This window comes from Spea bombifrons, chromosome 4, assembly GCF_027358695.1.
Source record: "Spea bombifrons isolate aSpeBom1 chromosome 4, aSpeBom1.2.pri, whole genome shotgun sequence".
In the NCBI taxonomy this organism is placed as follows: domain Eukaryota; kingdom Metazoa; phylum Chordata; class Amphibia; order Anura; family Pelobatidae; genus Spea; species Spea bombifrons.
Window position 1 is genome coordinate 61226278 of NC_071090.1, and position 27996 is coordinate 61254273.

General features: G+C 39.1%; 1 protein-coding gene across 2 annotated transcripts in view; it reads left to right on the forward strand.

Annotated features, from left to right (window-relative positions):
* Positions 1–5549: 5549 nt before the first annotated feature.
* The window catches only part of ATXN7L1 (ataxin 7 like 1), a 45088-nt gene continuing 22641 nt past the window's right edge, over positions 5550–27996 (forward strand). For both annotated transcript variants that reach the window (XM_053464240.1, XM_053464241.1), the window contains exons 1-3: positions 5550–5805; positions 6312–6380; positions 19493–19597. In XM_053464240.1, the coding sequence (XP_053320215.1) occupies positions 5616–5805; positions 6312–6380; positions 19493–19597 (364 nt within the window). In that variant the 5' untranslated portion in view covers positions 5550–5615. The remainder of the gene's footprint in view (positions 5806–6311; positions 6381–19492; positions 19598–27996) is intronic.

Sequence of the window (27996 nt, forward strand, 5' to 3'; positions counted from 1 at the left end):
GGCGTGCATTACTTGACCCTGCTGGGTGCTTCAGTTACTAGGTGCCTGGGAGCCATGCACCTGCCCCAGCACAACACCACAGGGAGCAGGGAGGCCAGGCCTGAAGAAGAGATGTAGATAGTCTTGCAACCTAGCTCAGTTAGCCAATAAACCTATCATCTTTAAAAATGTGCTTGTTCTCTTTCTATGGCTAGCATGGTGCAACTCTATACCTTGAGAAAAAAACCCTGGCAACTGATTGTGATTCTAAATAAACATAAATTTTGATAAATTGGATACATTGTGCCCACAGTAATACCAACATATTGCAACACATACGTTTTATAAACATTTATAAAAATATAATTTTTTTACAAATAAATAGGCCAATAACCCTTTGTAGCTTACAGCTTACATCAACCTCAGCCAGGCTGATGATGAGCATGATGGAAGTTGTAGTCCACAAAAACTCTTTTTTAATTATGCCTACCCTGCCCTATGTTGTGTGCTTTCCCGCAATGAGTGAGTATGTGATGCAGACTTGTAGTTTCCAAAACCTATACATGTGGGGCATTTCTGTAACCTGACCAAAAAATGCTAACCAAAGTGAAATTTTTTTTAAAACAAAACCCACACAAATATAATATGCGGAGATTAGTAGCAACACGGATGTATGACAAGAGCCTAAATGCTACTAAAATATCACAGGATGTCTGCTTTGTAGAAATATAAACTTTGTGGGTTTCTTTTTTTTCCCCTTTTGTCCCTGCCGCTACAAAAAAAGTCAAGCTATACAGGTAAGTCCTAAATGGCACCAGATCGACAATTTTATGGACGTACCTGTATGTCCATAGGGAAGTAAAGAGGTTAAGGGAGGCCTTGCCCTAAGGACATTTATGCATCCTAGGGGACTGTGCAGTTTCAGGCAGTGGCCAGAGTGTGGTGGATGATACTTTACTACATCTATTCTGACAGTGTCCTTTTGAGCAGCCTTTGTTGAGATCCCTGAAAAATAGACTCAAAGACTCCATGGAGTTTTCAAACATACTCTTTCCAGGAACCTACACAGATGAAAATAGTTTGCACCTAATATGTTGTGCTAAGAGCACTTGTGGTTTGCTAGGAGCCACCTGATCCTGAGTAAAAACCAGGTCCCTGTCTGAACTCAGGTCTTTGCTCAAAGACTACTCTATCATTGACAGTCTCGAGCAGTAAGATGAATCCCCAGTTCTCATTCCCCTCATCCCATCAGCCCCTTGACAGTCATTGTATCCCCTTCCACGAGACCCCCACCCTCGGGTTCCTCGGGCTGGTCCAGGTCGGATGGGTCCTTTTGTGAAGGATTTTGGACCGGCCCAAGGAGCCGGGCATGCAGCGGTGTCACAAAACATTGGATTAAATTACCCAACTGCGTTCCCGTCTCCCCAAGCCATTAACGGTGTGGCTGCAGTGTGAGGTAAGGGAGGTAGAAGGAATGTATGTATGTATGTTAGTGTGAGAGTTAATGTATAAGTGTTTGTGTAAGCATGAATGAGTATGTGAGAGAATAAATGTGTATGTGTAAGTGTGTACGAGAGGGAGTGTATTAGCATGAGTATGTGTTAGAGTATGTGTGTGTGTATGCTTGTGTGGGTGTGTAAATAAATGTGCCAGTGCATATGTGAATTACCAGAGGGGGATAAGGGGTTGATGGGGCCAATTAGCTTTACTTGCCCCCTAAGCCAGAAGATGTCAGCTTCTGGTTTGCTCTGTGCAGCAAACAGCAAAGCCCTCTCCATCAGTGCTCCCAAAGTGCCAGCACTGACATACGACATAATTTCCCAGTGCCCTGATGCAGGCAGATGAGGGAGCAGCAGAACAAAATTCACAAAGATGTATTTGCGTTTGTATACATGTGTGCATATATGAGTGTATGTGGGTGTGTATATGTGAATATATGTATGTGATTGTGTATATTTGAGAATGTGTGTAAATGAGTTTGTATGTATATGTCAGTGTAAAAAATAATGTAAGCAAGTGTATAAATAGATTCATACTTCAACTGTACCATGTACTAGAATAAAATAGTTGTAATATGTGTGTGTACCTGTGACATGTGTGTGTAAATTTTGTGAAAAAATAAATGTAAGCAAAAAACAAAAATGTAAAATGAAGTAATAAACAGAAGCACAGGCCTGGGTGCCTCTTGGGCCACTGTCTTATGATTGTTCCTCAGGCCAGCGGTTTCCATCCCTCCCGTTATTAACAGATCACAAATGTTATTCCTTTATGTACTTGTAAGTTGCTGATATTCATATCAAATGTCCACTCATATCATTTTTAGATGACAAATAAATGGACTACTGATGTCTGTAAGATTTATTTAATTCGATTTTTTACACATAAAATTGCTGCTTTATGAGAGACTTGCATATTTGTTTGTATTGTGCCTTTGAGAGAGTCTTTAACAGTAAGTAGGTACGTAAGTAAGTAGGTAGGTAAATAAATAAATGGACCAATGACTTCAATGAACCAAGTGTATGTTGAGAAGTGGAAATAAAGACCTCAAAGGATATCTTAATTGAAAATGTAATGCAGCATTCATAGCTTTTAGAATTCAGTTTAATTCAATTTAGCATTCGTGTATTTATTAACTATAGCTTTCACTTTTAACATTCTGTTAGCAAGAATATTTTCAAGGGAGTATTTTACTTTAAGTATATTGTGAGAACAGGAGATAAATTTAGCAGTTTCCTGTTCTGAAGTTCTATCCACCCTCAAGCCCCTGTACAAAACCTGCATGAGCAAAACAGTTTCTTCTAAAGGGAAAGAATAATCATTAACATCTTAACTGGAAGTTAAATCTCATTAAGTCCACCTAAGAATATACACAAAACACATAAGGGCTCAGAATACGTCACTGCCGATTTTTATATAGCTGGAATGTTTTTTCAGAAACCAGTATGACCAGTTGCATAGAGTACTATATAAACGACATGAGCAAAACAATGTGGACACTCGTCCTAATTATTGAGTTCAGGTGTTTTTGTCACACCCTTTGCTAATGTGTAAAAAATTCCCAAAAAACAAAAGCATGCAGTATGTAAAAAAAATACTTTAGCATCACTTATTACAGAGTTCCAAAATGACTCTGGAAGCAACATCAGCACAAGCGCTGTGTGTTAAGAGCGCCATGAAATGGGTTTCCATGGCTGAGCAACTGCTGCCAAATCCAAGATCACTATGTGCAATGCCAAGCGCTGGCTGGAGTGGTGTAAAGCACACCACCACTGGACTCTGGAGCAGTGCAAACGTGTTCTCTAGAGTGATGAATCAAACGTCGCTATCTGGAAATCTGAAGGATGAATCTGGGTCGGAAGGATGCCAGGAGAACACTACCAAATTTAATTCATAGTGCCTACTGCAAACTTTAGAGGAGGAGGAAAAATGGTCCGGGGCTGGTTTTTAGGGTTTGAGCTAAGCCCCTTAGTTCTAGTATAAGTTAATGCTACAACTTTGCTCTTTCTTGTCTCAGCATGACTGCACACCTGTGCACAATGCAAGGTCTATAGAGACATGGTTTGACAAAACTGGTGTGGAAGAATTCTGTGAGTTTGCTTGTGGAGCCAAGTAACTGGTGACAAAAAGGCATTAAAATTTAGGGCCCTGCAAATCTCAAATCAAATCTACCAATATTAGAAAATAAAGAAAATAATACATTATTATTATTATTTTTTAATTGAAAATCAATATAGCTGGTATAATGCCCTGGTCTATTGGAGCCATATCAACACTTCAGAATTGTTTTTGAAAATAATCAGCATACATACGGAATACAATTTCTTCAGAATAATGAAAGAGCCTCATCCATTAATCATTTTATATATAAAAAACAACAGCCAAACAATGATAATAGCAAATTATTTATTGTAATGAATCAACCTTTCTATTGATCAATGGCGTGAGGCAGCAGCCTGCAAGGTTCGAAATTCTTGAACCTCTGAAGACTACAAATAGAATTCAAATTGGCAGAAGCGATTTGACTCAACAAAATCGAATCTTTGCAGTATAGTTTGGTCGTTGATACTGTACATATCCACACATTGCAACGTAAAACAGAGTTTGAATTCATAATTAAATGCTGTGACTGCCGCCATCTCTGAAAATACAGTTAATTCTATTGCTTTCCCTAGTAATAGTTTATAAGTTACATTTTATTGTAAAAATGAAATTATACCGTCAGATGAGCTAACAATTTAGAATTTTACTTAAAAATAGCTGTATATGTGTGTATGTATATATACACGAGGGACGTTCAAAAAGTTTTATATTTTCATTAGAAACGGTGAAGGCGGGAGGAATAGTCATTGGTCGCGTCTTAGCGTGTCATGTGACTAGTTCTGTCTGGCAAGCTGGCTGCCCTAGTGGTTTAGTATAACATTTTTCACCCTGGGGTAAAAATGGCTGTCAAACTTATAAATTGCACCATAGAGGAACAACGTTCTGCCATATGCTTTTTGTGGGCTGTAGGTGTGCCAGGAGCACAATTTCATCTTTGCATGTGAGCTCAGTATGGGCATAAAGTTCTCTCTCATATAGTTGCCTTCTTCACCCCAAGTTTAAAAATGGCCGTACCGGTGTAACGGATGCAGAGCGCTCCGGATGTCCAGCTACAGCCACGACCACGAGAAATGAAGAAATCCCGGAACTGATTCGCGAAAACAGAAGAATAACAGTTGAAGAGGTTGCAGGAATGCTGGATACGAGTGTTGGATCTGCCTATGCCCTGATTCATGACAACCTCAAAGGAAGGTGACTATGTAGAAAAGTGATGTCATTTGTGTTTTATGTAATTTGTTTTGAAATAGAGTTAAAAAAAAAAGTGTGGAAACTTTTTGAATGTCCCTTGTATGTGTCTGAAGGTAAGCCAAGATTGGCTCTAGGTTTTCATAGGCACATCATGTCTGAAATAGAAGCCTCTGATGTCTTGAAATTTTATTAACTATGGGGGGCTGGCAAGGTGGGCAAAGGACCCTGGGCTGATATAATTTAAATATAAATGTCATATGACATTTCCCTGCTGACTGGATCCTTCTGTATTTTTTAAAGGTTTTGCCCTTGCAGTAAATGTGTTTTGACCGGGGGTTATAGTATCTAGGGAGCATTTTCTCCACCAGATGTGTACTGGCTTTATTATTTCCAGGCCACTGGCAGGACTTGCCCCCTAGGGTCTGAATATTACCACCTCTGTCGTTAAACTTAACGTCACTGTACAGCTTCCTCTATAAATATTGGACTGCTAAAATGTAAAATTAACGTATGGTTCTTAGGAGCGAATACACGGTGTACATTGTACGTAATGCAGTCCTTTGATCGAAAGGAGCATTTCATTTAAAGAGGGTAACAGTGGCGACACTTCCTTGACGGCGAACCTCCGTAACCGCTTCATCCGCTTAAACGGTGGCGCCACCTCCGATTATAGAGTTTGTTATGTCTCAGCGTAGTCAACCTTCATCAGATCGGCCCACTTTACTATGAATGAGAAGTCGCGCCCCCTCTGGTCGCCCGGTGTCATAGCCTCCCCACAGGCGGCCAAAGCATGAGCAAGGAGGATCACAGGCTGCCGCTCGGCTTCCCCCACCCCTTCGCTCAGCTCGATGTCGGAACGTTCCGAAGATGACGTCACCGAGCCTCGAATCCCGTGTCGCTCCGCTTCCGAAGGAAAGGAAAAGCAACAAGAAGGAAGAGCAATGGCGACACTGGATCGCAAAGTGCCCAGTCCGGAGGCGTTCCTGGGCAAACCGTGGTCCTCCTGGATCGACGCCGCCAAAATACACTGCTCCGACAGTAAGAACACTGCCCTGCCCGCCTGCCCGTATGCCCTAAAAGCGAGCATTGAGCCCGCACACCCTGCTTTGCCCCAGCCATCTAGATTGATCTATGTAAAATAAAAGTGAGAGAGTGTCCCTTGGTGTCCCCTGTGCTACCCAATGTAGAAATAGACCTGAAGGCAGTCACCACATACAAGGGAAGACCTCCAGGAAGAGGGAGAGACAGCACATCCAGACTGAGAGAGAGTGTGTGGATTTAGTGTGTGTCTATGAGAGAGGCCCATCCTTTAGTGCTGTCTGTGCTGTTTTATCCACTGGGACTCCCTGATGCACGCCTGTGTATTTTCATAAATCCATTGTATGTGAAATAAACTGTGTGTGAAGCCTGTCACCTATCCCTTTCTTATCGCGCCCGGGCACTTTGCCTTCCTTATATGACACTTGCGTCGGACATCGCATGTACTCTGCTGTTTACGTTCACTGAAATGCATGTCCTGACTTTGGGTTTGCTTTCTTCCCTAGATGTAGATTTAGAAGAGACTGGAAAAGAGGGCGCAAAAAGCAGGGAGGTTATGAGGCTTAATCGAGAAGGTAAGTGACGTCATGTCATTGTTTAAGTGTAATGTTCTCGTGACGAGGGCGTCTTGTGTAAGGGGAACTGATGCACAACATTCATGATGCTAATGGGTGGCTGTGATATCCATCAATTATTATCATTTTTGAAATATACTGATCCTAGATACGATGAAAACAGGGAAATGCTTATTTACGACACTTTATCGCCTTTGGCTAACTTACGCCAAATGGAAATAATATCGTTAAAAATGTCCAGTATATCACAACATCAGAATCCGGAGGTAATCCATATGTTGCTGTTTTCTTTTTTAGCGATCGGCCGTAAAATTCATTGTACGTTCGCAATAATAATCTCCGAATGGGTTATGGATGTGTGTCCGACTAAACATATGAACGGTAGAATTGTGTAAAAAAAAAAAATCAATAATATTCTTTATTGAAAGTTACATGCAAAATGCCATGTAACCACCATAAATAAATCATGGTCAGTAACTGTGTTGATAAAAGTTAAAGGGACAGTCTGCTGCTCCAACAATAAATGCTTATTAAAATACTTAGAAAGTACTTTAATGTGCATTCTTTATCTGCGTAGAAAAAAACAATGAAGCTCAGGAGCTGCGTAAAGTACCCCCCCAGCGCTCTGTGCTTCGCGCCATTTGTGGTTGCTAGTAGCACTGGCAAGAAAGCCCTCTCATTGAAATCAGTGAGAGCACTTTCTGAGTGTGCGTGGTGTTGGGGAGAACCCCTGGAAAGCTCACACAGGCCAGTGCTAGAGGTGATTACTGAGCAAAGCATGCGTTCAGCCAAACAAAGGAGCCAGGGTGCAGGAAAAAACGCTTGGATGAGTGCCTGAATGTGTGTTTGGAAACTAAATGTCTTAAATATAATGTAACATTCGGCTATCACATGCTTTAAAAGGCAGATTGTGGCTGGGGTGTACCTCTTACATATGCAAGTTGAATATTGTTTTTAAGCAGGCCCAGACTGCCCATTTAGCACACCTGGCAAATGCCCTGTGAGCCGCTTGGCATTGGCGCCCCACGCTCAGCCAATGACCTGCAGCGCAACGGGTGCTGCAGCGTATGACCAGCGGCTGGATAAGCCCAGCCGTTTTAAAACGTTTTTTGTGTGAGCATAAAACCATTGCATGCCGATGTGCATATCCAGCCGTCTGCAGCACTTACATCACCAGGCGACCTCTGGACTCAAGGTACCAGGGCCACCTTGTGATCACCAATCACCAAGATAGTATCGGGGTTCATAATCTGATCTGATACCTTGTGTATATATTGAAATGGTCACTCGCCATCATGTCGTACCTAGACTTGCCAAATGCCATATTCACAATGATTGGTAACTGGCCATCACAATGCTGTCAATAGCCAATATCAGCTTTCCAAATGAGTACTAAAGCTAAGTAAGAGCTAACATTTATCCCCAGTCAGATGGCAGAGAATAAACTGTGAGTCATGGATTCACTTTTGTTTGTAAGCTATTTATTTGATTTCCTGATATATACCCCCTTCGCTGGTTCCCACACTGACGAGCGAAAGCTATTTCTCTAAAATTATTTTTCGTGTGTAAAGACATCAAGGCAGTGGGAGCAGGGGTTTTACTGTCAAAGTATGCGCTTACTGGGATCGCCTGGTGTAAACATGTCAGGAACACCTTAAACTCTAGAGTGACACGCTAATGCAGTCGTATAATAGACCCCTAGTCATACCCAGCTGCTATTGAGTCGCCTACCTTGGATCTATAAATACCCATTAAATAAAATATTTGTGCCTTACATATTTATTTGAGAACTGATTGTTTTGGATCAACTGAAACTGATATAACATGCAAGTATTTCAAAACTGTCTTTACCTTTACCGCCGAGCATTGGATGCAAATCTACTATACAGACTATAGACACCAAGGCTGTCATTCACCTCTTCCAGATTTCATTCTAGACAATGTCTTTGCAATCATTATTTTATATTTTACATATTTTTATGCTTTCCCCAAATCACTTGCTCAATTCAATGACCTGTCTAAAATAGACTCGCATAACTGGCCTATGCAAGCGGATCTTATAACTCCAGCCCAGTGTGTGTGTATTCCACATCTAAACCACTGCACACCTAGTATCATCGAAAGCAAACTAATAATTGAAGGCTTTACCTCACCGAGAGGGTGGTAGATAAATAGAACAGCAGAAGTAGTAAAGGGTAATACAGTGAGGGAATTTAATCATGTGTGAGATAGGCTTATAGCTATCCTGAATCTCAGACAAGACCAAGGACTGATTCAGGACTTAAATCAGGAAAAATAGACAGACTAGACGGGCCGAGTGGTTTTTTTTTATCTGCTGTCAAATTCTGTGTTTCTATGATGTTATTGCATGCTGTTGCCACAGCTGAAGCTCATTACAGCCAGCTGTATGAGTACATTTTAAGTTTGCTAATGTTTATTTTCTTGTCTGTATTAATAGTTTTTTTTCTTTTGTGGCTAATAATATTGTGCTTATTTTAGCTTTTTATTGTTATTTACATTTCCTAAGTCATGTATTTTTGTTTGTAGTATATTTTAAAATGTATGTGTGAAAATGTATCCATTGATGTTTTACATGTAGTCTGTAAACCCCATTGAATCAGTTGGTAGAAACTTTTTTTTTTTTTGCTAGCAGTCGCAGGATAGAATCCATCATATCTATTTTGAATTTAGCTTGCATTTTAAATCACTGATAATACCAGTAAAGGTTTAGTGAGATCATCAAATTGAGACCAAGTTTGTACTTTGCACACTAGGGACTATAGGAAGTGATTTTGCTTGCTGGTTCCATATCTAGGATAGGAGAAGCAAGCTTCTTTCCCCTGCAGGGTATTTACCGGATGTGTTGTCATTTCCTATCTGAAGATTTAGTAGGATCACATCTTCCTCAGAATTGGCTGTGGCATCAGCCACTAATACACATACAACCTATGTTGCAAAAGTAGGAAAATTATCTTTATAGTTCAATGAAATTACCTTTTTGGTTACTTGAATCTTTTTTTTTTTTTTTTGTAGAAAACATTACAATTTTAATAGGTAAACTCATCTGGAATTCCTGCTTTAGTGTCAAGTGAAACTTCATGGGGATGTGTTGAGTAGGGCTGATCAATATAGTACATAAAAAGTAAACGTTTATTGTAGGATTATAACCAGGGGTTTTACAGTCTTGTCCGAGACTTTTGGGTCTATTCACTAAAAGGATGTTCAACTCCCTCATTTCACAATTCATTATGAGGCCCAACACTGGTAGGTTTATGCAGTAAGAAGGGCTGAGCCAGCCTTCATAATTAACCATGCATTGGACAGGGTCAGGGAAACTGTTCCTGCAGCAAAAGCTTATTGAAGATCGACCTTTATAATGTATGGGGAAGTCAAGGAGTTGGAACCACAACTCTCCTGCCAACTTTTTCTTTATTGAATAAACCGCTTTGGACTTCTGGCTGTTGTAGCAGTACTTCTACCACCTATCATGGTGTCATTAATACTGGAGTCTAAATTGTACCTTCAAGCTACTCCTTTTCTGAAAGTTACCATGTAAATTTAAATTTCATAGATTTAAAAACATGTTTAATATTGTGGAGATGATTCTTCATCAAAACAAAGTAATGTGTTAAGATAACATTGTTAACATGCCAAAAAATGTCATGATGTCCCTTTGAAGGATATGTCACCTACATTACATTTGAAGAATTTTATTTAAGTTAAAAAAAGTTACTTGTGCCTTTTGGGTTTGTTTATCTGTGCTAATGTAAAGGCTACATCAGGCTAATAGTATCTAACTTTCCACGTGTGAATATATGTGGCTATGACCTATAGCTTGGAACAAATTGCTTTTCAAACCATACTGTTGTTTTTGAAGATATTTATTATGAAAGTAACATACGCCGAGAAGCAGAGATCTATAGCAAAATGTGTTAAAACTAGGATATTTAATCAATTTTCTCTGCTGAAGTTATTTCCCTTATTTCCATTACCCTTACTGTCTTACCTAATCAGCAATTTAAAAGTGAAGGAATAACCTCACGGGGAGCACAATCATACAGAACCTGAACAATGTGTATTACGATGGCTCTACCCCATTTTATACATGTAAGGTGGGCTTCTAATACATGCAACCATTTTTTGTTTAGATTTTATTAGCACTTTTGAGTAGATTTTAAACCCATCTTAAACGTATGAGGGGCTGTAGTGGTTCATTTAGTTTTTTTTTTATTTATATTCATATACCCCTAGCATAGGTAAATTTGGTCAATCTTATTTCCGATCTTTGCCTCCTGCTCCTCAGTGTACACAGGCTGCTGTAAATTCTGCCATCACAGCTCTCTGGTGTTGCATTTTCCACCCGGACTTTAGACTGATTACTGTCCACGGCTGACACCAAGCCCTCCTCTACGTGAAGCAGCATATTGCTGCTTCTCTTTGACAATGTGAGGCTTGCTTATGGACACCGGTTGCCATTCACAGCATCCACATTGATACGATTTTGTTACATGTAACATTGCGTGTTTCTGATCCAATCTCCAGCAGTCTTCCAAGTTCTCATGGAAAAGCCTTGTAAATCCAAGAGTGTCATGACTATGTGAACCTTTTAGGTAACTGAAAATGTATCACTTAAATGTTTAATGTCTTAAGACATTATACTCGATGGCTGGAGTTCCCCATCAAAAATGTATAGATCAAGAGCTGGCATTCCCTTGGTAATCTCCCTCAGGTCTGAGTGCTGTAGCCTCTAGGTTGAATCCTATTTTTATTTGTGAAGTTTTTAAGCATGGCAACTTACTTGGAAAATGTCAGATGTGCAGGCATTTACCAAACTTCAGGTTAAAAGGAACATATACCGGTATTATTATTGTAGGCTTCATTGAGAAGCTGACAAAAATACTTTTTATTAACAAATATATTGTAATGAGCTAGTCAGCAACAAAAAGCAGTGTATATTTTTTATTGTTTTGCAAATGTTTTGTTGATTTTGTTTTAATGTTTCAAGCAGCCTTTATATATATATATATATATATATATATATATATATATATATTTATATTATAGGCTTTTCACAACAAGACTAGTTGCACCTCCATTTGGAGGGAGAGAGCTTCTTCTCCTCGTCGACGTCTGCACGGCTTCAAAAGGTGCTGTGCGTCCTTTAAGATACAGATCGCCCGGATATGACAACATATCCCAGAACAACGTGCCTTTAATGGACTGGTTGGGGACATCAAAGATGTCCTCTGTAACCAACCCAGGGATGCCAGGAGACTGATCACCTAAGAGGGCGATGTGTCCACCGGTTTGGCAACAGTTAAAAGCCGAAGCTCGTCTGTGGTTTGTCAAGCTTTGTTTTGTAGATGAATACTGATGCATGATTTATCTCTTAACTGCTAATTAGGAACATTGGATTAATATTAAAGAAATGGGAAACATGTTTACAAATCTCACTAAAGTGACGATTCATTATTGACATAAAAAAAAGGTGATTCCTACGGCCAGTTTAAGTATTTGGCATACAGTTTTCCACCGAAACAATCCCTCCCCCCCCCACACACACACACACCTGGTTACTCCAGCGCTCCAATGAAAAATGCCTGCTTCGGGATATATGTTTATCCATTGCGGGTTTGCTACTGAGAAAGGGATCAGTTGGAGTAGAAATAAGCCTTCTTGAGGGTACCCATGGCATCATTACAGCTTTTAGCATAACTTTATTCAATTATTAAAATAGGCTTTGGATGTTTGTTTGGGAGAAATTTGGTTTAAACATGAAGCATTATATATTTGTAGCAACTGAACAAAATAGGAGAATTAACTTAATGTGGATGAGTTACCATTACATTTGTGAGAACAGGAAGATATCTATTCCCACTGTATATACATAAAGTGTGTTTCTATAATTACATTTCCATTATTGCTTTCCTTATCAATAAATATCAGTTAAGGCAAAGTGCCACTTGTGGCAAAAAGTAAATTATTTATGCTCCCTATAAATTTTTAGCAGCATTTCAGCCCATTTTTATATTTTAAGTCTGAGATTTTTCTCTTTCCCATCTGGAAAGTGCCCATCCTTGCTTTGTTTAAAGTGTCCTGCACTTACCTACGTGAACGTTTGGTAAACTGGGATTATGTTGGCTGGCCCACTCTAGTATCCAGTCATGGTATATTGAAATGGGAAGACTTAAAGAATGTCCTCTTAGCTATGTGTGGCGATTGATTAGAAAGGACCTTTAGTTTTGGATTATTTCATACAAGAAAACGCCTTTGGTTAATTCGCTGCGGTGCCGGCTGAACGGTTTAATACTAACAGACATCTAGGATGAATTAAAGCTAAAATGAATGCTTAAGACGTGTCAGTAGCGCTAGGGAGCATCATGGAAGTCATAGAGGTGCGGGTTGCTTACTCCAGGAACTGAGTGATCCTTTATTATTATTTTGTTCTAATTAAATCAACGCAGCTGCAGCCACCATGTAGGAGTAGCGATGTATAGAAAGAGCAGAGCGATTGCAGTTTGACGATTTCTGTCGCGCACTCAGGTATTTAGCCAGTCTGGCCGTCAGTTTGGTAGACTTCTCCCGCTTGGTAAATTGAGCTCCTAGCGTTTCGGAGATAATGAAATGAATGCAACACAATGAAAAGTTAATTTTCACAGTCTAAACTCATGGGGAATCCTAAACATGCCACATTACTGGAGGTTTGATTGTTCTTTTTATCTAATTTTACAAGAAACTCCCTTTACCCATCAAGTATTAAAGTATATGCATAGGACAAATCAAAATAGTCAAAGCCGAGGGTACTATTGGTGGGGCTGTTGTCTCTTAGATCTCATTTTACCAAGCGTTCTTCTTCTTATACGTGTATAGATGCGTGAAATTGATTTATTTCATTTTTAAATCAAATCCTTTATAATTATTGTACAAGAGATTTTAAGATCTAAAATTATCGCATTAGATAAATATGCCAAAATGAAAATGTGGAATCATTAGAAGTCTGCAGTGTTTGACGAGAGCAGCCACCTTAGCCTAAGTCCCAGCTGAGTACCGAAATTTGCTGGTCCGTATTCATGTGATTCTGTAGATTTTAACATAGTTTACTTGTGAGTAAATATAACACCCAATGCTAGATAAATGGAATTGACGAAGCTTTATACATATCAAAAATCTAATTAATTAAAAAACACTTTAGTGTTTTGCTTTTATTTATTAAATTATTTTGGTAATTGTTTAATTGTCTTCTGGTCTTGTTGATACGGTAGCATGATCTGTTATTTGGATTCTAATTAAACATTACATTTTACAGGGTGAGCGCTAAAAGGTTTTTCAAGTCTAATGAAAGATTGAAGTGCGTGGTTAGAGAACATGGATCTGATAGAGTGCGGAATCCGTCATTGTTTAGAAAGTAATATAAGCTGATGGACATAGCTGTTTTATCAATAAAATAGATGTTTATAAAAGAGCGTCGCTGCCGAATGTAAATGCTCTGTTTATTTAGAGTTTGAGGGGGAATATCGAACGCACGGCTCTATAGTTCAGAATTATCATACTTCTTTATTACTTTAAGGGAAGCTAAACTTTTCTGACCCTTGTATGTCAGCCGTCTGGGTATCAGGATGGATTGAAATCCATTATTTTTGTTTAGCACTATGGAATGCAAAGTACCCAATGGAAAATTAAAATTGAGTGATTATTCCAACATGCAAAATTGATTATTGAAAATTTTGTACAAGTTAATACTTAAAAGGGCGAGGCATGATATTTAACAACTTTGAATTTTCATACATCCGTGGCATCTTCAAGCACTAAAGTAGCCTTATTGTGCTTTTAAATGTGTATGTGCATGTGTTTTAATATATATTTAGAACATTAGAAAACTATGCTCATAATTTGACTTCAGTGGAATGTTTTTGTTTTTTTTTATCTACAAAAACAATGATCGCTTTTATAATTAGTCTGAGACCAGTTGTCCATAGAAGAAGATACATCTCCGGATTTGCTTGCGCAAACACCCAAGTAGTTGTTCCGCAGTGACCTAGCAACTAGTTGACTCTGCACGGCAGGTATCTTAGACTGGCAATCTGTATGTTCCTTCTTCCATCACGTTCCGAGATTATGCCAGTTCTGCAAAAACGATACTGTGCATTAAAGTTGCTGTTAATCATGGCTGGTTGTGACTGATGGGAGTTGGCTGATTAGTACTTGGGAATGATCAGTCTCTCAGGGTTATGCTACGGTACAATGCTGGAAGAGCCCCTGAACCATCTGCTGCCTTGGATATATTCACTAAATAATACATTGAAATGTATCCCCATTTTTTTGTCCTTCTATAGCACCACATGGGTGCAACGTATGACCATGTCTTTAGGGAAAACAAGCCTATTATTCCCTTGATGTTCTAAAAGATGTAAACGCAATATGATGCAAGGCCACGACTTGTCTGTGAAATCCAGCATGACGCTGAAGGAAAAACATGTTTTAATACAAAAAAATGATACACTTGCTTGTTTAAACTTATAGTTTATCCAGTAATTATTAATGGAAGTTTTATTCACTAAAGGGAGGGTTTGCAGGGGAATTGTGGTTTTAACACCCTCAATCCTTTATAAAGGGAAAAACACTAGAAAGTTTCACCAGCAAGTATGGCCGAGCTGACCCTGTATAATGCGTAATTCGATTGGTGAAAATACTTTGCAAGAATCTCTCTGATTTAACTATACATTGTACGGGCCAACCAAGTTCTTACTACAGCAGAAGCTTATTGGGTTGGACCTTCATAATGTGTAAAGCTGGAAGACAACTCGCCCTTTTGTGAATAAACGCTAGAATCCTTTTAGTGAGTTAAATTTGTAAAAAATAAAATATATACACTGTGCTGTTATTACTGCCTGACTAAAGGATTGACTTGCTAAATAGTGATCTTTAGCTGCTATATATTATGTTTCTCTAGGTTAGCCTTTAAAGAGGAGATAAATTTAAGTCTGTAATTGGTGAGTATTTAACCCCTTAATGACAAAGCCCGTACATGTACGGGCTCAAAATGCATTATTTTCAATGGGTTTAGGGACCGCCCACTGTCCTTAAGGGGTTAAGGAGTTCATTATGCATACTCCCGTATCCCATAAGTACAAAGCAGTTATCTCATAAGAGTGTTTGCAAACCAAGGTGCTTATAGATGGTTTAAATGTTTGATGTTACTAAAAGGCCAACCCCAGTGAGCTTCTCCTCCAGGAGCAGCTGATTCAGTCTTGCGTAATGCCGGTGATAATTAAGCATTTGAGACTCCCACCTCTTCCGCAAACTCCTAGCTTGGGGAAATATACCCCTCTACTTTCCATTGCTTCTGAGCCTTCCCACAAGGCTTATAAGGCATATTGCGTGCGTTAGCAATGCTATATAGTCTCCGGATTGCCTGTATCCATAATGCTTGTTGCATGTATTCATCAAATTATTTGCTTTAAGGCAACTAGATATCTTTTTTTTTAATGCGGCTTCCTAGTGCTACGGGTTGGAATGCCTTAATGTATTCCTTGTTAAATTTGGTTATTTACCAAGAGATCCAGTTATTTCACGTCACAGGCTATGCATATTTTGTGTAGTCCAATCGTTGGAACTACTAGTTCTAAAATAAAAGTTAAAAAAAAATCATCAGACGATCACCCATCAGCAGCGCAAAGTGTTGGACCAAGGAGGAACTGCAGTTTTTTGGGTTTATTAATATATATAAAGTACCCACGAAGTACTTTAATATACATACTTCGTCAATAAGGCTGCATAAGATATTAGACTGTGCCTTTAACTTGCTGTCCTTATTGGCTGACGTAGAATGGAGTGCAAGCTTTCAAGACTATCTAGGTCTCTTATTCAGGCATATTATACTATAAAATACATATTATATAATATGCCTGAAGAAAAGACCTAGATAGTTAAATAAAGGTATCGTTGTCTTTACCAGCTTTGCTTTCTCTCTTTCTATGGCTAACATGGTACAACTCTTTACCTTAATTGATAATTCGGCTTAATTTAAATAATCTTGCTATGTGACCGTGTCAGAATTGGAAATTATATATTTTTTCTCATTCTTGAAAGCTGTTCTAAGTAATGTTTGCTGCTAAGGGTAGAATGTGCACTTATGCCCTGCAGATGCCCAGTTGCATTTGTATACACCAGAAAATAAGAGATTTGGTTCTATAGAAATAAGATATGTCTATAGTTTATACAATGCAATTTTAGACCGTGCCATTAATTAGCATCTTCTTACCTCAGCCTTGCATGTCTATCTGTCAAGAAGAACCATACCTATGCAGATTTCCTTAATTTGAATTATAAGTAGGCTAAGTATATGCAAATGAAATGCAGGCATCTGCAGTTGGCCTGCTTGTGACTCTTCAGGCCTGAAGTGTGCATCCCTTGCCTACAGCATTAATAAGGCCTGTGCTATTGACTGGGACTAAGCTGATATAAAGAAGCTCCTTGTGTTTTTTAACCAAATGTGCCAGGCTTCTTTAGTACTTTGGGATTTGAACTGAGAGTAAATGTGCTAAATGTTGTTGCCTCTTTCTTGAACTTTAGTTTGCAATTGGAACAGATATTGGCAATAAAGTAACTAAAAAGATAGCTTTGCCTCTAGACATATCAATTCCACTATATGCATAATGTTCGGTGCATGCACTTCCAAGAATGCTGTGTGCCTCATTCGTTCCTTTCTAGAATCCAAAAACCTTGTCGCTACATCGCTATACAATCCATACCGATTTGCCCTCTTACCAAGATAGACCGTCTTCTTTTAATGAAAAACATCGATGAGAGAAAAGGAGAACTAAAGATGTGTAATCATTTTATAACCGATTTACGGTTAAACATGTTCATTATCTCTAGTGAGACTCGTTAAATGCGCAGATTAGTTTGCAGAGACCCTTCTGTGTATTTTAGTTTTTACTTTACCTTTTTTTCTGCCCCTGAGTCGTATTGTCGACAGAGCTCTAGAAAGCATGTCAAATTGAAGCCGTCGGCCTGAAGGGGACTGGATAGAAGCAATGAAGTGAAAACCACATTTTATCACACGCTCAAGGGTGTATTATATATTGTATCTGGTTTTTAAGATTTTTATTCAGAACATCTGCAGAGTTTTGGACAGAGGTGAAAATACCAAATATTAAATGCCTCATTATTTATGGTATTTCGGCCGTCTTAAGGAGAAAAAACCTTTTATGAAGGGAGTTGACAGGAGAATTTTGGTTTAAGCTCCTTGTCTTCGCTACACATAATGAATATCCAACTCCAGTGAACTTCTGCTGCATGACGAACTTGTCTTGGTCTGGTATAATGCATAGGTAAAGAAACAAGATTTCTTCAAGATATTCTGACCTGTAGAATTATACATTATACAGGGCCAGCTCAGCCCTTTCTTGTTGTCAGAACTTGATGGTGTTTTTCCTTTAAAATGAGTTAAGATGTGAGGGAGCTAAAAACTCAACTCTCTTGGAAACTCTCCCTTTAGTGAATAAACCCAGGTGTCCTTAAACCTGGCTTTAGCAGCACTTTAATTTGACATAGCGCATACTGACATTGCATGCCAAGTCTCCTTAGAGTAATGCAAAAGATGTTGCTACATGAAGAAGAAAAAAGCTTTAAAGGTGCTACTCCACTTAGTTAAGAGTGATTAAGCTCTGTTGCATGTGAAGCATTTCTGCCTTTTATTCTTTACTGTAAAGAAAGAAGAATAGCCTATCACTGCCTGCTGTTGTGTCGTATGACCAAGTGTCAATTGCAAAAATGATCAATAACATTTTACATAATGAATGCCTTACTTCGGGAAAGGCTTTGGGCATTTCACAGTAGTAGGAGTGGGCTTTTTAATACTATATTAAGTAATGTTTAGTGTTAAATTCATGAATGTTGTATTAACATTTTTAAACCCCTTAATGACTGGATTTAGAGGAAATGTCAAAAGGAACTGGTCCTTGAGGAGCAAAGACGTTTCGCCTACATCATGGTCTTCCTGTAGCGGTGGAGATTTAGCCAAGTGACAGCCTGGTTCCCTCATCATCTGTGTCCAAGAGCTGTCAAATGGCCACAGTGCTATGAGTGCAGATGCGTTCAATAGGGATTTAAAAGCCAGATCGGAAGTCGCTGGGAATCCCCTTCATGTGGCAGGGACTGGTGGGGTCTGTAGAAACCTCAGTCGGGTCTCCTGCTATAATATCTCCCAATGTGCAAACTGTCATTGTGCGTGCTGGTATGCTGCAGCTCTATCACAGGGCTATCAAGGGCTGTGAATGGCATTTAGAGGGCTTCCCATAGTATTCCCCTGTGTACAGGGGAACCCGTAACATGTAATGGGGGGGGTTATGTTTAGGAGAAGCTTCAGTACACCGTACCTAACTTGGTCCTGTTTTCGTGCCAAATTTGGCTGCTTGAAGCAGCCAATCAGTGACAGAAACGTAGATGTGTTTTGCTGAAAGAGGGAAATGCATAGAAGGGATTCTACTGAATCCCCCCATGCATTACTAAGAGGGAGAAAGCAATAATTTAAAGGGGGGCACTCCACTACTATATTCCGTAAAGCTCATGTGAGGGCTGCTTTAAAGGAGAACTCCAACCATTATACTCATGTTAAAAGTATACGGAAGTCCTCCTCATCAGACTGCCTCTAGTGAAAAAAAGGAAACATTTGTATGTATACTTCTTGCACATGCTCAGTAGCACTCCCACTAGCACATGTATGCTTTCTGAACACTGATGTTAGCATGGCGTGTGATTGGCTCCCTGCTACTCCCACTGATTTCAGTGTCAGCTTAGCCTCTTTTTGACTTCGGATGGAGTGCTAATGAGAACGCGCATGAATTATGCTTGGGCGTGTATGTATCATTTCTAGTATGTTTTGACAGAACATAATGTGGCAAAATCAGCTGTGGCCTAAATCTGTGTTGGTGGCTCCTGCATTCTGTGTAAATTTGTGAAACCTTGTTGCTTATTTTTAAATGTCCAATGGAGTCCAAAGCACTGTGGAAACCTTTTGACTTTTATCCCGCCAAGTTTTGCATGACCAGCAACACTTTATATAAAATGTACTAATTGTTTGTTTGTTTTGTTTTTTTTATTTCCCACAGATATGCACTTATTTGGGCATTACCCTGCTCATGACGACTTCTACTTAGTGGTGTGTAACGTGTGCAATCAGGTAGTCAAGCCCCAGGTTTTCCAGTCCCATTGTGGTGAGTAAAATCAAAAAAGATATCAGGAGCATTTATACAGTACAGCCATCTTGGTACCTCCTTGTTGCTTTTTATAAATATATACATATATATAATGGGGTGTAATGTGAACCATGCTGAAATATTTATTCCTCCCAGTGGAAATATATGTTCCTCTATCACGTGGGTAGGTGACCTGTGGGTAATCCACGAGCACATTCCATCAGAATGACTAGAAAATTCTATGGACAGTAGTCTGAAAACAAATTCCGTTACCTTTATATATCAGATACACGTTTTATAGTGATGACTGTCGAGCCTAAGAGAGGTACAGCTGCCATACAGGCACAGGTGGTTAACATGTTACTGAGACTGCAGTCTAAGTTCTCCTGTGCTTTACCATGCAATGTGATGCAGCTACCCAAGCATCACTGTTTTCTATGGAACATTTGGACATGGCGAATCTTCATGAAGTTCGGAAACATTGTCTTCCTTTTGTGGGATGTAAATGCGTGTCATATGTCTGTGGTTAAACAAGGCGGTCCACAGGGTGAGCTAAGGATAACATCGCTCTTTAAATTCAGAGATTGATGCATTTTTGGCAATAATACTTCATAGTATTCGCAATTTTAGCAAAAACTGTTTTCTCTTATATTAAAAAATACTCAGAGGCCAAAAAACATACTAAGACTAATATAAAACAATGAATGTGGTACCTGTAGGAGAATCTTAGGCGTGGCTGCTGGGGTTCTGGAATTGTTCTACCCCTGACTTATTATTGCTCTATAAAATATCTCAAAGCTTTTATAAATTTATAATAATGGGTTTGTAATGTCTGTTTAAAATATAGTATAATAGACTAAAATAGACTCTTTGTTCTGTCTGTTTTCTTGTCTCTTTTGATTCACATTTTTTAATCCTGAGTAAAATTAGCTTTTCCTGATCATGAGCACAATATTTGGTAAGCTGTTGCATTCAAATGGTATTGCACCTCAGTAAATGCAGTCAAATGCAGTCATTCTATTCTGACATTGGAGTCTCTTTACTAAATAAATAGTTGTGTTTTTATGCTGTTACTTCACTATTCATTATCAAGGTCCAACACTGGCAAGTTTTTCTTCAGCTAGTTGGTCTGAGTTGGACCAAGGAAATGGGCCAAGGTTTGCAACGTGTCGGGCGCATCACACCTACACATTACTTTTCATTTGTAGAATGCCAGCAGATTCCATGTAAATTCATACCAGCTGAGCGATGTCGCCATATATGCAACCATCTGATCTTCTGCTACCTTGATCAATTTTTCAGCTGCCTTTCTTTAGAAAACCGTTCTGTGTAACAGGGTGCAGGTAATAAGAGGAGAATCTTCAGTACATTAAGTAAAGGGTTGGTGAGACAATGTTTGTAAGTAGACAGCGAGCCGACTGGATGATTGCTTATGTCTTTTAATATTCGGTGAAGTTGGTGAGTTTTAATGACCATTGACAAGTACGGAAGTAAACAGTGACCTCTAAATTTGAACTTTTCGAAGGATGCTTTGAAAGCTGCCTGCATGTGTTATGTGCTTTGGCCTTTTAAGCACTTAAAGGGATAATCAACAACCTTTAAAGGCTCACCTTTTAATAAGTTAAGTAACACACAGTTCAGAAAAATATTTGAGGAGCGCCCTGTTTTAACATTCTATGTTTCCTGCTGGACTCAGAAATAAGGTGTGGAGTCTCCAGTCCACAGGCTCTCTGCTGATGCCCAGGATAACGCTCTCTAGCACATGGCTGGCACATTGGCAGATCGATTGTGTTCAGTCTGCATCAGCTTGAAGGCCCTGTCTGGAATACGTGAGTGTATTTTGTCTGCCATAAGTCTTGCTTTTGTTTCTCTGCCAAGATGCCTCATTGTGGCATGTTCCTGTCCCTTTCTGAAGATATAAACAATCACTTCTGTGATAATTACATGGCCTTTTGTCTGAGCCACGCAGAAGTACTAATTAGGTTCTTCATTGCCAAACAATAATGAAAACAATTGTCTGTTATACCTTTTACAATTTATTTTGTCCATCACTGCTTATGTTATTTTTTTTTTTGTTGAAGCAAGGGGCAAAAGCATGGGCTATTAATCTTTCTGAGAGATGAAATAATCCTTCACTCCACTGAGTCGGGCCTCGGAAAAAGCCTTTAGGTTTTAATATGCATTTTACATGCAGCCACAAGTACAAATAGACTATTAGTCATTGTCAGCCTCGAAATAAAGCAGAAATATGGAGGAATTATGGTAGTACACAAACCTGATGGTAGATTTCATGTACAGGTATTCTATTTTTAATTTTCATAACAAAAGTTATGGTGGGGGAAACCCTTCCACAACGGAGAAGGTAGGTAGTCTTGTAGTTTAGGTATGTGTGCCTAGCAAATGTTTGTGTCCACATTTTAGCTGTATCATAGGTTTAAAAAAAATAAATAAATAGCTTTACCTAGTATCTTGTACTTTAAACGTGTATTTTATATACAAGTTGAGATATCATCTTCATTTTCTTCTACTTTGCTTTTTTTAGTGATGCCATTAATATTATACAAGAATTTTCTTGTGAAATTACTTTTTTTAGGCATCTAGAAAATTAACTTAAAAAAAGAAAGTACTAATTAAATACTATTGGATGTTAATAGAAGTCCCTATTTTGCCCAGCAGGTGGCTCCTTGTGAGCAGAATTTGATGTTTCACAAATAGGGATGTTGGTCACATCTGTCCAATACGCACCTAACTGTGCACTTAAATAAAGCAAAAAATATATTTGCAATTTAACAATAAACTTATATAATTCATCCTCAATGTGAATGAATGAACAGTAACTTTAATATTTTGTATAGGGATATTTTAAATTTACATTGTTCCCTACTTAGCTGTAATGGCCTCAGTGTTGCTAAACAATTGCCCAATCTGTATGCCTTTCATGTATTCCTTCGGGGATTCCTGCCTTAGTATAGCCAAGGCGGCATAGTACATGTAATGTATAGTTGTAGTAAAAACACCAGCTGGAAATTCATTATTGTTCAGCCTGGGCAAGTCGGTTGATGTCAGGCACATGTTCAAAAACATTCAGAGACTACTAAAACTCTGCTACTAGATCGCTGAGTACTCCTATATCATAAGAAAAAAAAAACTTCTCCACTCATGACGTGACCAGTGTTACATGAGGGAGCTCTTCAATCTTATGTCAAAAACAATCCTCACAGCGTGAAAAGTATCCCATTTATTGGCTCAAGTTTATTCACTTAACTAAGTTATATTTTTAAGTTATTGTGAGCAATAACTTTTGGCATTATGTTAATATTTACAGATAAGCCACATTTGTATAGTTAGGAAAGGACCTGATAAAATGATTTCACTGTCTAAGCACATTCCCAGTACTTGCATTCAGTATGAAGTGCTGTTGGATTTTCAGGGATGCATCTTCTGATAACAAGGGTGTGTATATAGGTTAACATGTAGATTGTCATAATTGAATTGGTTGCTAAGTAGTTCTGTTGATTGTAACTACACAGTGAAATCCCCTCCCTGGTTCACAGAGGAATACTATCCGTCTGATCAGGCAGCCAAAAATGATCTAGGAGCTTCTGTATACTCTCTGTGATTGCTTCTGAGCTGTGTGCTCCCTGCACACTCATGTATTCCTTTCAGCAACAGCTAATTATAGCATTTAACAATATACCCAAAAATACTACCAACAGGCATGGTGTTTACCCATTCAAAGGGGAAGGTTTTGGAAAGTTTGGATCAGGATTCACTATAATCTTATTATCTCAGTCCAGATTAATGCCGCAGGGTTGGAGGATGAAGTGATTTAAATTTTATGTAAGTATCTTGTTTTTGAAAGTATTGTGTGTGTGTGTGTGTATATATACACTACCGTTCGAAAATCTAGCATCTCAACCAGGGGCGGGCTGGCCGCCCTGAATCAACGTTAAACGGCCGCGCGGCCACCCGTTTAACACGGGGCAAAAGCCTGCAGCATCCGCGGTGGGCCGGCCAGTCTGTTGGCTGCCACACCGAGATGCCATTGCAGCCCATGTGGCTGCGAGTCTTAAACCGCCGGTAAGACACGCTGGCCACTTTAAAATCAGACAACCCCCTCTGTTAATGGCACCTCCTTCCGTCTGCAGCGGAAGTTGCCTACGCGAATCGCGTAGACGTCTACCCGCTGCTCCGACTTACACACCGGGGAGTCAGACGCACCGGTAAGTTTGGGGGGAGGTTACCAGACAGGAGGATCCTGGTTCCCTGCGGCGCTGCGGGGGATCTGGATCTTCGTCTCATAGTCAGACCTCTATTTGAGGTCTGATTATAAGACGACCCCGATTATAAGATGAGGGGTATTTTTCTAGCAAATACGGTAATTGTGAGTGCAATACTTGTCATTGGCTACACTATTGTTAATTTTCTTTTTCTCCCCTGAATAACACAAGCTCCCCTAAGTGGAAGAGGGTTAGAAATCTCAGATAAATTACATATCCATCAGTCCACAGTTAGGCAAATTAATTATAAATGGCGATGGCTTAGTACTGTGGCTACTCTCCCTAGAATTGAGCACTCAGCCAATTTAACTCCAGGGGCACAACACAGTATACTCAATGAGGTAAAAAACGAACCCTAGAGAGACAGCTAGAGGCTTGAATGAATCATTGGGACTGATTTAACATCTCTATTCATGAGTCTACCATATGCAAAACATTGAACAGGCATAGGGTCCATGACAGGACACCACAGAGAAAGCTTCTGCTCTCCATTTTAACATCCCTGTTTGCCTGAAGTTTGCCATACAGCACCATTACACTTCACAACGCCACTGTGAAAATGTTTTGTAGACTGATGAACCTAAGGCTTATTGTTAAGGAAGAACACGCAGCACTAAGTATAGTGTAAAAATGGCACTACATACCCACGTGAAAACATCATCCCAGTAGTGAAGTATGAGGAAGGGAGCATCATGATTGGGGGCTATATTTCTGCATCAGGCCTGGACAGCTTGCCGTGATCAAGGGGACAATGAATTCCCAAGTTTATCAAGGTATTATACAGGATAATGTCGTATAGTCGTATAATGTCGTATAGTGGCTGTCTTCCAGCTGAAGCTCAGTAGAAGTTGTGTAATACAGTAGGACAATGACCCTAAACAGAATGGTTGAGGGGAAAAAAAGAAATTCCGCCTTTTGAAGTGGCCTATCCAGAGCTCTAGACCTTAACCCATTAGAGATGCTGTGGAATGACCTCAAGAGAGCCGTTAACACCAGACATTTTAGGAATATGGCTGAGATTAAACAGTTCTGTAACAAAGAATGGTCAAAAATCCCTTCTGAATGTTCTGCAGGTCTGATCCACAGCTACAAGAAATGTTTGTTTGAGGTCGTTGCAGCCAAGGGTTCACTTACTTGTTCTACCAGCACTGTGAATGTTTAATGGATCTATTCAATAAAGACATGAAAGATAATCATTATTAGCTTAAGCATGTTAATATATAATTATATAGTCCTATGGTCCAAAAACTTTAAGCTGGTGTGAAAAAATGCTGTACAGTAAGAATACTTTCAAAAATAGACCTGTGAATGGTTTATTTTTAAAATAAAAAAAAAAAACTCCAAGCAAGTGAACAGAAGAAAAGCATTAATTAGATCAATATGTGACATGACCACTCCTCGCCTTTGAAACAGCTTCGGAGTATTGTTCACACACCTATCTAAACAGATTCTAATGATCATCAATTTAACCTGTAGGCTGAAACACAATTGTTATGTGAAAAAGCTGTGTATGAAAAATAAACAGCATGTCAAAGATCACAGACAATGGCAAGACTAAGCACAGCAACAAGACCTGCATCACCAAGGTCTCTCCCAGGCATGTCCAGATGTTCTTTCTAAGTTCTCTTGAAGGAGCACAAAGAAACAAGCAATGTTAAGGACTGTAGACCCAGTGATAGGCCAAGGAACTTAGTGTAGCAGGTGACAGACACATCATGCTTACTTCCCTTTGCAATCGCAAGATGTCCAGCAGTGCCATTAGCTTAGCATTGGCAGAAAACAGTAAGACCCTGGTACATCCAGCTCCCATCTGGAGAAGTTTGGTCAGAAGTGGTCTTCATGGGAGACTTGCAGCCAAGAAGCCGTACCTCTTAAGTGGGAACAAGGCTAAGCAACTTAACCTTTCACGAAAAGATAGGAACTGTGAAAAATTGGAATGTTTAGCTGTAGCAGAAGGCAATTTGTTGGAGAGCGGTACAAGAATGAGTTTAGGCAACCGTGAAGCATGGTGGTGGATCCTGGTAGGTTTGGGGCTTTGTTAGTATAAATGGTCTCTGCAGTCCTGAGAAGTACATGCGCATACTTATCCGTCTTGCAATACCATCAGGGAGGCTTCTGATTGACCCCAAATTTATTCTGCAGCATGACAATGACCCCAAATGTACAGCCAAAGTCATTAAGAACTATACTCAGCCTAAAGAAGGGAGTCTTGGAAATGATGGCCTGGCCCCACATTGCCCTCAACTTTAAATCAATTCTGTCAGTGATTACATGACGAGAGAATCAATTGAGGCTGCCTAAATCCACAGAAGGAATGTGGTTTGTGCTCCTAGATATTTGGAACAACCTACCTGCCAAGTTCCTTTAAAAACTGTGTGCAAGTGTACTGAGAAGAACTGATGGTGTTTATTGATAAAAATTAACTTTTAACATATATATATATATATATATATATATATATATATATATATATATATGTTAAAAGTTAATTTTTATCAATTAACACCATATATAGGTTTTATTTTATAAATATATTTACTGATATGTCCAGTAGGGCTAAATGAAATTAATGAGAGTTCTGGCCTCTTAAGAGTATAGAAAAGTAGTCATAATTTTTATTTCTGCTTCTCAGTGTTTAGGTAATAAAGTGGTGAGACATTTTTATAGGCAAAACAAGATTTTGAAATTGTTTATAGTACACAAGACTAAAAAAATTAGCAAGGGGGGATCATCCTAGACCAAATCACTCTTCAGGAAGAGTAGTATTGATGTCTGTTATGTACAGGGATTGTGGCATAATAGAACATTTTTTGTAATCTAGGGATTTTCATCATTCTCTTGTCCCTTTCATATGCAGAATCCTTTCTTCACCCATCAACCTTTCCATGTAGAAAGTCACTATTTGCAGTGTTTCATCACTCCCGGTTTTCTGACCGATTTCCGTTTCTGGCAGTAGATGTTAAAACTTGAGAAGAGTGGAGCTTGTGTTAGGACAGTATCTATAAATAGAGCAATGAAGTCTTAATCTTTAAGAGGAACATAGATTGTCTTGGGATGACATCCTCTCTGCTCTGGTGCCAGTTTTCTTTTTCTGTTTAAAACATATCTAAAAGAAATTGTTAGATAATTTTATTAATCGAAATGGCAAAAAAGCGTTTCGCCATATTACGTAGTTCTCCTATTGTCCCGAAAGGAAAACAGTTTGTCCGTAAAAGGGGCCAAGTTGTCAACCAGTCATGAACCCTCTGAAAATCACCCTGGTCCCCACGTTGTCTTTGTGGGATATAAACACTTTGTAGGACTAAAAACATAATACATTCTTAAACGCCAGGTGCTTTTTCTAAAGACTGTGTATTTCTCCTGTTTGTATTACATTTAAATGGTCATAGTACAAGTAACATCCAATTTGTACTTTAAACTAACATGGTTTTTAAATAGCCGCTGTTGAAGAACCCTTCTATCGTCTACTGTTGCTAATCCACTCTTGCTTTTACATAGATTAATTATTTAATCTTTGCTTTTTTTGTTTTGTTTTTGGAATTTGCATGTTTGATCAGAACAAGGTGGCCTAAATGAATAAACGTCCAACATCTGGCGTGTGTGCTGGGAAAGCCATGCAAATGTTAGTGTGTGTGTTGTGTTCTTTGCCCTGCTGAAAGGATTTTACTTTCACGCAGAGCTTTACAGCGTTCATTACTGCCTTGTTCCATCAATGGGCAATCCGTAGTAAATGTAACAAAATTCTGTTACACTGTAATTAAACGCAGTGGTCCTAAAGAAAAAAAAAGACAACTTTCTAAATACATTTTCATGTTTTTAAGCAGCTGTTTGATGGTTCCATTGTTTTGTTTTGCTTGTATAGAAACAGAAGTTGTAGCAGCATTTCTCCACAGTCCTGTTAATGTACCTGTTGCTGTATCATGTAATTGGGAACGTTGTTCTTTAGTCACCTCCTTAACTGTCATGGATCTGTCATATCTTTAAAGTTGGCTGCCTGCCATTCTCTTACAGCAGTTTGTAGAGTGGTTGCAGCTTGGCTTGTGCAAATACCCTACTGGGAAACACACTTCCTATGATGAGAAATCATTGTATTCCGTTGGAAGCCAAACTTAAACGCTCCATATAGTTATAGTGTCC